At 48.1% G+C, this 10,294-nt stretch overlaps 1 protein-coding gene across 1 annotated transcript; it reads left to right on the top strand.

Annotated features, from left to right (window-relative positions):
- The first annotated feature begins 2,778 nt into the window (after positions 1–2,778).
- Positions 2,779–9,093, top strand: DUSP6 (dual specificity phosphatase 6). Its single transcript, XM_085653040.1, has 3 exons — positions 2,779–3,995; positions 5,900–6,340; positions 7,805–9,093. Exons 1-3 carry the CDS (start codon positions 3,593–3,595, stop codon positions 8,110–8,112), a joined length of 1,152 nt encoding a protein of 383 aa, XP_085509166.1. The 5' UTR covers positions 2,779–3,592; the 3' UTR covers positions 8,113–9,093.
- Positions 9,094–10,294: the final 1,201 nt, after the last annotated feature.

Consider the following 10,294-nt stretch of genomic DNA (forward strand, 5'->3'; position numbering starts at 1 on the left):
TTTGGTCCCTCACCCTTTTGGTGGGTATGGTTTGTTGTGAGTTGGTCACTCTGTTGGTGGTGTGCGTGGGTGACTTTTGGTGTTTGGTCACTCTGAGTTACCACCGGAGTATGTGTTGGTGAGTTGACTTTTATGTGCGAAGTCACTCTGGGTCATTTCCTTTGTTGTTGAGAGTTTGGGTCTCACTGTTGGGGGTGTGTGTATGAGAGGGCTCTTAGGTTCTGAGCCCCTCTAGCCTACCACTATTTTTGTGGTTGTGGGTGACATTTGTTTGTCACCTTTGTGGGCACTGTGTATGAGGTGATCCTTTTGTCATTGTTGTGGGAGTTTATCTCTTACTGTTGGGGGATGTGTGTGTGAGATGGCTCTTTAGTGCTGAGCCTCTCTAGCCTACCACTATTTTTGTGTTTGTGGGTATACATAGGTATGTCACCCTTGTGGGAGTTGTGTTGGAGTTGACTTGTTTGTCAGTCACTCGTGTCTACCACCTTTGTGTGGTTGGCAGGTGAATTTCGCTTCAGCTTTGGCATTATTGCTGAGCATTTTCTGTGTGCTTGTCCTCCCTTTCAACTTGGGGGTTTGTCTCAAGTTGTGTAGTTGTTTTGCTTTGGCGTGTTGTCTCCTGCACCGTTGAGGTTTGGTTCCCTTTGTGATCACGCTCATTTTAGGCCTGGCCAGCTGGCATGTTTGTGGCCCAAGAGGTTGGTTGGTTGTGTGTGGTGCTGTCTGCTGGTTTGCTTGTTGTGTGTTGAAAGGGAGTGGATGTGAGTAGGGGTTGTCTTTCTGCTTTAAGATTGATTTTCCCTGTCCAGTTTGTGTTTTTCATCTATATGAGTACATGGGTGGGCATTGCTGTTTTTACTATTGCATTGCCTTGTGTTGTAATTTATGCTATGTTTCACTTTCTACTATGCATTTCTGCTTTTTTGAGGTTATCTTGTTAACTCATTGTACTGTCTTTTCTTTGCTTTTCATCCCATCTAGTTTGCCCTTAAACATCTTCAGATTGTTGCAATGGATCCTTTCAGTTTTCTGTGCATGTTATTGTTACCAATGTGTGCTTTTTCCTTGGACCATTGCAGTGTGTTTTTGTTCACCATGAGGAAGTGAGAAGTGTTGTACCTGCTGCTCAGCCAGAGTGAGGGGGGTGTGGAATGTTGGTGTGGATGTTGCTGCAGAATGTTGGGTGTGTGAGGCTGGCAGCTGGAAGAGGGGCTGAGCAGCGGGATAGCTGCTCATGGTCAGGCTCTCTGTACCTTTTATCTAGAACCATCTACTTGAATAAATACTACCTTAAGTTTACCTGGAACTGGATCCTCGTTTCATTACAACAAATTGACATTGTTATGCTCACACAGGTTATGGCACAACTTGACATTGCATTTATTGGTATTGTCGTTGTCGGGCCTGCACATATCATGGTATTCGTTGACATTGTATTTACCCATTCCAACATGCAGTTAAAGAAATCTAGAGAGAATAGACCATCAAAGCCTGAAGCATTGCTTCTAGAACCCCTACCACGCCCCACTTGTAAAAAAAGGAGTGAATTATTGCTCAGTCCTTTTTCAAGGGGTTGCTACCAGTCTGGAGCTTTTCACCTCCAAGCTTACGCACCACCACCGCAATTACAACATTTAAACTGTAACTGAAAACCCCTCTATAAAAAAAGACATTTCTTTTAACTTCTCTTCTCCCCACAAACCCATCTCGGACTTAGATTTTACATTGAGCCTCGTCTCAAACCTTACCCCTTTACCTTGACATTGCATGACGATTTATTTGGCCTCATAATACGTGTTGTTACGCAATATGCATTACTGGTGTGATTAATGTCTCTTACGTAATGATCTATTCTATTGCAAAGCACCCCAATAACCATTGTAGCCCGCCCTATATTAAACCGCACATAAATAGGCTGTCTTCAGATTTCATGGCTGAAAACACTTCAGAAGGCAACACGTACGCAATAAAACACTGATGTTATATTTGGATCTAGGGGGTAGTCCAAACCATCAGCAATTTCTCCTCTGAAAAGATTCGGTTAAATCATCATGGCGGAGAAAGTGGTACATAAAAGCGTGCAGTATTTTGAGTGTCTGCCATTTATTGACCTCTGTGTACTTTGTATGCTCTTGTAACCTGCACACGTCACTTTTTTCCTTTTGTAACGTATCGTTTGCTCCCTCTTGTATTTTATTTTGCTCCTAATACTTGCACAAATACCACTATTGCCTCATGGAACGTAACGTTTGATTTTGTAACATGCTCACTTGTAATTTTTCTCCTTATGTATCATTACTGCTCCTATTGTGAAGCGCTCTGACACCTTCGGGTAAAGTCCGCGCTATATAAAAACGCATTAAATAAATAAATAACTAAATAAATAAAAGAGCGTGTGGCCAGATCCGGCCTGCAGCGGGACGTTGTGTAACGTGTCTCCGGCGCTGTGTGAACTTTCAGCTGGGGAGGAGGAGGAGGAGGAGGGAGGGTGGGTAGGAGCTGCTGGTGCCCGGGGTGACTCTGCCCCCCTCCTCCTCCTTCCTTCCTTCCTGTGATCCGAAGAGAGGAATTTCCTTTCTGTTTTTTTTTTGTGAATGACAAACTCATTACCGATTCATTCAACACAACCTGTTCCAGCCAGCTCCGTCGCCACGGCAACGCCTCAATGGGTAACCTTCTGCTGTGCTCAACCAATCACAGCGCTCAAGGAGCACAACGTCCTGATTGGTTGAACTGACAGAAGGTTACCCATTGAGGCGCTCTCTGCGTGTCTCCATTGAAGCCGGAGCTGCTACCGGAGTTTCCCTGAAGCTGAAGGCTCCTGAGTACCACTGGTGCATAACAAAAGCAGGCCTGCGCTCGAAGATAGAGACAGGAGCTCAAAGCACGAGGAAGACGGGGACTCGCAGGCAGGGCGCAAGCCATTGAGAGCCCCCTCCCAGTTGCAGGCAGACTGGTAATTGGATTTGAGTTGTCGAGAAGGAAAGAACAGAAGAGAAAGTCGGACGTCTCCGTGGATCGGGATTTGCGAGGCTTGCTGTGGAAAGCGGGTGGCCTCGTGGCATGCTGTGGTCTCGGAAGTTTGGCAGGTCAGGGAGAGAAGCAGAATTGTTGCGCGCCCGTGGGTGCAACAAGCCAGCCTTATTGCTCAGGGACGAGCGGGCCTAAACCAAAAAGAAAAACATCCTGTCAGAGAGCACTACTGACTTTAGGCCTCCACCCCCAGCCGACGAAAACACAGATCTGTGCATATGCCTTAAAGGAGTAGGTGCCGCACAGCCAAGAACAGAGACAACTGAGTGAGGGCAAACCCTGCAGAGCAAAGACCACACGCGAACACCTCGACGGACCGACATTGAAACCTCTGGACTACCTTCACAATTGCATCTAAGAAAACATCAAAGCTCCCGGAGACGTGCATCCTTTAAAGCCGTCAAAAGACCTCCAGTGCGTGTCCTCTGGTCCTCCACCAGCCGTGACGAGGCCCGTCCTCCCAGCCAGGGTCCCTCCTGCTCTGCTGAGTGGAAGCAGCGCGCACATGCCACAGTAGCCTTGCTCTCGAGCCCGCGCCGCCCGCCGCCTTTTCCCCATGCTAGAGAAGTTGCGCCCGTCCGGCATGACGAGCTGCCGCGGCTGCGGCAAGACGGCGGCTTGGCTGAAGGAGCAGATGGAGCAGGGCAGCGAGCGGCTGCTACTCATGGACTGCCGGCCGCAGGAGCTCTACGAGTCCTCGCACATCGAGGCGGCGCTCAGCGTGGCCCTACCGGGCCTCATGCTGCGGCGCCTGAGGGGTGGGAAGCTGCCGCTGCGGGCTCTCTTCCCCCGCGCCGAGGACCGAGAGCGCTTCGGCCGGCGCTGCCGCACCGACACAGTGCTGCTTTACGACGAAGGCAGCGACTGCAACCAGAACGGCGGCGGCACCGGAGATAGCGTGCTGGGACTGCTGATGGAGCGGCTGACGGACGAAGGCTGCAGGGCCTTCTACTTGGAGGGTAAGAGCGCGCGCCACAGACCTGGGCCTTCGGGGAAATGTGGATTACTGAGTACCATGGGAGGGACTGGGGTACTTGGGGACACTCGTTTGGTGACGTTTTGTCCTGGAAAGCATGCATGTGCTCCTGGGATGAGTCCTTGTTTAATGTAACTGGTGCTTATGTAAAGCGCGCCAATACCCCCGGGTCAGGTTAGTGCTATATAAAAACTGCTAAAAAAATGTCTCAGGTAAATAACAGTGGCACACGGGTCGTTTTAAACCGCTCCAGGGCTAAGGGAGGACGATAACCCTTTCAGAGAAAGGGTCTAATTTGGTCTCGCGAGCCGTGTTCAGGTCAGTGGTTTGATTCGCCCACTGTGCCATCTATACATTAACTATAGGTTGAAACAACCTATGAAAAGTCATGTTTACGTTTTGGGACCATTCCCACCACCCCAATTTGTTTCTGGGTGGTTGGAGATGCGTGGCTAAAATCTACTTTAGCGAGTACATCGTCAAAGCGTGTTTTATGTTCGTGCACAAAATGGCGTTTGAGATTATTGGGTCAACGGTATATCTCCCAAGCGGAGAAATGCGATTCCCAGGTGCGAGACTCCATTAAAATCAGTTTGGCACGTTCACTAAAGTGTGAAGGTAACACACACCCTGTGCGGCACACTTGCGCTGTACCGTAAGCCAGAATGACGCCTTTCCCAGGTTGATTAATTATCTTACATTGACAAGATCACCTCCCCCAGATCACTAGGTGTTCTTTCTTGTCGGCAATGACGACCACCATAGCACTGTCCGTTCGCAGGTATCCTGTTCTTTTAAGACTTCGACACGACCCCTTTCTTTCCCTATGCATGAGGTAGTGGGGTCGTCTTTTGAGCGGAATTTATAATTTATCTCGCACGGTTTTAAAACACCCCGACCTTCCGCCCACAAATTCCCCCTCTGGTGTGTTTCGAAGTGTTTAGGTTGGTGTCAAAATAGTTGCGTTTATGTGCTGTGCAGCAGCGGCGTTGATTGGCACTGTGTACACTGTAACTATATAAAATATTAGCGCGCCATCATGGCCTTGCTATTTTCATGCAACTAATCTCACGAACCTCGCACCTTCCTCTGGAAAAAGGGGGATTTGCGCGCGTCTCCCTTAAGCATCGGATCTCTCGCTCTTTTTTTTTTTTTTTTAATCCAGCCAGTTAACCGTGTGCATACAGGCCTTGATACCTCGCTTGTGGCGTTACTTCGAATCTTGTAATCACAGTAGTAGTTACTAGGCCAAGATTTTTGTGTCGAGCACAGTACACAGTGGATGGCTCCGCCGTGCGTGTTTGCAGGCCTTAGGTGTAACCTTAACTCGCAAACAACTTCTCACTGGTCGCTTCCTGCTCCTGCCTGGGGCGCCCGGAATACATTACACGTTCTCTGCATGGGTTGGGCCTCCTCCTTTGATGTACTGTACGTGGCACATTAGGCATTGTGACTTCCTCTTAAACACCATGTCCTTTCATAAATGCCGCTAGGCCATGGTGGGTGAATGTCATGTGGCGCATCAGACAGTCCCTCACTTATGGTCGTGATCTGAACTGCTAAATGCTTGCCACATTTGTGGCATGGTGTACCATAAATAACCGTTTCTATTTTCAGGTACACATTTATTATAAATCTTTATCCCAGATGTTTGCATTTGCCCCTGCTGATGTGATAGGAATATGAAGTGTTGGGGAGTGAAACTTTTTTTATTTGTGTGTTAGGTGATAAAGCAATGTGCACAAAAGAAATGACAGACGCACTCGCCCCAAGTGCCAGACAGCACAACAGGGGGTTAGCTATGCATGACGCAGAAGTGTGTGCGTGGTCGTTTATCATCGTGTTGAATGAGTTCTGACCAGCATCTTTGGCGTTTTGTCTTGGCAGGAGGCTTCAACAAGTTCCAGGCCGAGTTCCCAGTCCACTGCGAGACCAACCTGGACTCGAGCTCGTGCAGCAGCGGCGGCTCCTCTCCGCCCGTGCTGGGCCTGGGCGGCCTCCGCATCAGCTCGGACTCGTCGTCGGACATCGAGTCGGACGTCGACCGGGACCCCATCAGCGCCACGGACTCGGAGGGCAGTCCGCTGTCCAACCCGCAGCCCTCCTTCCCCGTGGAGATCCTGCCCCACTTGTACCTGGGCTGCGCCAAGGATTCCACCAACCTCGACATCCTGGAGGAGTTCGGCATCAAGTACATCCTGAACGTCACCCCCAACCTGCCCAACCTCTTCGAGAACGCCGGGGAGTTCAGATACAAGCAGATCCCCATCTCTGACCACTGGAGCCAGAACCTCTCGCAGTTCTTCCCCGACGCCATCTCTTTCATAGGTGGGTACCCTACCCCTCTCCACCCCCCCCCCCCCCAAAAATAAAGCGCACACAGGTCATGCACGAGTTCTCATTCCCCGGGTTCCCTCTAACATTGATGTGTCGAAATTTGTTAAATGCTCTTGGGAGCAGGGCGATGGGAGAACTGGGTGACGTCAGCAATGCGCATTTTGATGGTAGCACTAGAACGAGTGCGCATAGGTCTGAAAATATTTGAAATGAGAAGCATGGATTAAATCGTTTCTCACTCAAATCCCATATGCGTGGGCATATTTCACTGCAATGGTGTAGTCTGGAGTAGGTAGACAAATCACACTGTTCTTGTTAAAAATGAAGGTAGCGAGTCTCAGCCAGGCGTGCAGACACTAAGTGAAATAGTCACCTATATGATGCACGTTTGTCGCTGGCATAAGCGTCAGCGAGAGAAGGCCATGTTCATGCAGCAGCAGGTTACATCAGAAAAGCACCGAGAAAGAAGGCAGAAGAGAGGGGAGGAGAAAAGTTTGGAATCTCAAGGCTGCAGCTCATTGGGTGGCGCCTGCCCTACGAAAGAGACGCCCAGATTTAAGGTTTACCTGGCTGTGAGCCGTACTGAATCTCACCTGCCCCACTGCCCTTCTGGACCTTAGGTGAGAAGTAGGTGTGACCTATTTCAATTTGTACATAGGGGAGAGGGTAGTGGTTTATTTAATAGAAATGGCTTGGGTGTTGGGAGAATTGACAGAATTACATCTAGGCCACCAATATGCCGGGGTTTTCGCCCACATAGTGAACATCAAAATAGAGGTGGACTGGGGCGCACCTTTGGAGCTCCCAGTCAGGACGTTTCATTTCACTATACTTTGAACCGCGTCTTGAGAAGTGAGTAGTGTTTCGCAAGCGCAAAACAATCTGATTTGTGCCACTGTAGTTAGTTGATAACCCCCAACTGTTAACCTGATCCAAATGCGGCAATCCGGCCGCGTGAACTCTGATCCCGGTAACAGGGAGCGGGGTTGGTAATCTGAGCACTGCTGGGGACATTTTGTCTGCAAACCGCAGAGAAACTAATCTGCGGCCATTGTGATGCTTTTCCTCTTACAAAGGATCCCATTTTCAAGCAATGTTGACATCCTGTTCCCTTTAATGGCCCGTCCCTTGTGACTGCCTTCTTTCTTGTAAAGTGCCTGAATGTGGCCATTGTTAACGTTACAAGGGCTGGAGAATAATTTAATAGATCTTGCAGCTTGCCAGTTTGCAGAAAAAGCATCCACATGCCACGCTGCTGAACTCTAGTCCTTTTTTTATTGCACTTAAAGCTAGTGCTAAGCCTGTTTCTAGGCGCTCGATTTTGCCAGGTAAAAGAGTTTTAGATGCTTATTGCAGTCGAAGAAATACATTTGATGTTATGTTAAAATTGTGGTTGTTTGCATTTGTTTACTGTCCGGTTCACTGTTTTTTTTTTTCCTGGTTTCTCTCTTTCAGACGAAGCTCGGGGTAAAAGCTGCGGTGTCCTGGTGCACTGCTTGGCCGGCATCAGCCGCTCGGTGACGGTCACAGTGGCCTACCTTATGCAAAGCTTGAATTTGTCCATGAACGATGCGTACGATATTGTCAGAATGAAGAAATCCAACATCTCCCCAAACTTTAACTTCTTGGGGCAACTCAAGGACTTTGAGAAGACCCTGGGTCTGAGTAGCCCGTGCGACAACCACGTGCCCGCCCAGCAGCTCTACTTCACTACGCCTGCCAACCAAAATGTCTTCCAGGTGGATTCCTTGCAGTCCACGTGAGCTGCAGCCCCCCTAGTACCACACGGTTGATCATTCCCAAAGCAAGCTTCTCTTTGCGGCTGTCAAAAGTTTTGTCCAGATTACGGAACTCGTGCACCCAGTCCAATCTGTGGGACACAAAGAAGGTTCTTCATGCGTGAACGTTGTCGTTGGAGGAGGGAAGGCACGAGTTCTCCCCTCAGAGTTTGGAGGCTCGCAAGGTTGCCCTTGTGGTCGATCGCTCGCTGCTCACTTGTTGGTGGAGTGGAACTTGGCAATCCAAAAAAGCAGGTGAACCTGGTAGTACATGACGTCATGTATCCGCCGACTGGAAGTTACCACTGCCCTCATATGGACAAATTGTGGTCACAAGTGTCTTCAGTGAAGACTGGTTTGCGATTGCAGCTCTGCATATCCTGTGTTTCTGTTCACGGAACAGTTGCAGTATTGCGTTTGTAAAATCTTTACACTTATTATCGTCTTGCATTGTATCTTGCTGAAAGCCACTTGCTTTTTATTCAAATATTGCATTTTGTAATTTGTTCATTTGTACAGAAAGGCGCCAGTCCTGCATTTAACTTTTGTCCTACTTTTTTCCCTCTCTCTAAGCAAGCACTTGTGAAATTTCTACTTCCTCTTTAATTCTGTATGGCCGATGCAGTTTCCAAATTTGCTAAGGCTTTCTAAATGCAGTAGCTTATTTTGGGAAGGGATTTGAATATTTTGTATTAGCGCACATAACATGTGTAGTTTTCCCTCTTGTGCATACCTTTCAGGGAGCCTCGCCATAAATGCAATATGACATAATTCTATTTTTATTAAAACAAAAACTGGAAGTATGTGCGAGCATGTGTACTCCAATGTATGCTTGTGAAAAGCAGCGGGTGTTTGCCTACTTGGGGAAGAGATATGCGTCTCCTGTTTATGGTGTCAGTTTTCTGATGAAATTTATTATTGTAAATCCTTAAATTATTATTAAATAATTATTTTGGCTATGGAGAAGACTTGTGTGTGTTTAAAACATGCCGTTTCCTCACTAAGCGCGTTGAAGCCTTGATACTGCTACGAAGCACTAAGTAAGCTCTCCAGTACAATGAACTCCGACCACTGTAGGGATGGATGGGACTGTTTCCGCAGCTATGAAGTGTGGGCGATCTCGCGGGTTTTGTTTACCATGGGAGCATCGCAGGTAGCTGGCTCTACATCCACAGAACGAGTCGGCCCCTTTATTGTATATTTTCAAAAACGTGAATGCCTCTATTGAAATGTATTTTTTTTTTTTATTTCTCAGTACCTTCTTTCCAAACCATATTATGGGATTTATTTCGGGGGTGGACTTTTGTACAGTTGGGCTTTCTAAATCGGTCTCCAATAAGCCCACTACTTCACCTTACACACGTTTCTCTTTGGTTAAAGTTACCAAACTTTAAACGCAGGTGGCATGACATGCCACCACATCTGTCTTGATTTACGAAGTGACCATGAAGTGCCTGGTAGGCCCGCAGTGTGTTAGTCTTATGGGTTGGTGAACAGCAGTATTTGTAAAGCACTTTTATGTGAGGCATGGCAGAGTGCTGTGTCGCCGGAACGGAGCTATTGCTGTTTTTCAGTGTTGAAAGCTGCCCAGATTCCACCCGAGCCCTCTGAAACATACAGTAACCACCAGTACTCTACTTAAGGCATTTGCTGTTGATATGAATGAACTGCTCGTCTGGCATAACTGTAAACGTTTATTAACTTGTAGTTCACCGCAAAGTAGTTTTGAAGGTCACTTCCCTGCCCACCGTGTCAGGGCACCGTGAGCTTGGAAGTACTGACGCAGAGCGGTCAGTGATTAGCAAAACACACTTTGTACACTCGGCTTCTTAAAAAGTGAACTTGCAAAGTATTATCAGGACCCAGATAAAGCCTTTCCACTTGTGTAATGGCGCGCAGTGTAAACTACGGAAGCCGGCTGCAGCTAAACTTGATTTTTGCTAATCCAGCACTGGACGCTTTCCGCCCCTGGCATCCCGTGTGCTTCAGCAGTTCAAAGTGGGGGATTTGCAAGCGGCTCCAGCAATTTCCTGTCCAGCTGCGGCCTTGGTGGCTGCTTTTTATATACCCTGTGGATAATTTTAGCCATCGTTTCCGTTTGGTGGATTATTAATCTGCTTTCCTCCGGCGGCCTACGTAGTTGGATTCCTACTGTCCTGCTGAAGCC

The sequence above is a fragment of the Triturus cristatus genome, chromosome 4_1, assembly GCF_964204655.1.
Source record: "Triturus cristatus chromosome 4_1, aTriCri1.1, whole genome shotgun sequence".
Classification (NCBI taxonomy): domain Eukaryota; kingdom Metazoa; phylum Chordata; class Amphibia; order Caudata; family Salamandridae; genus Triturus; species Triturus cristatus.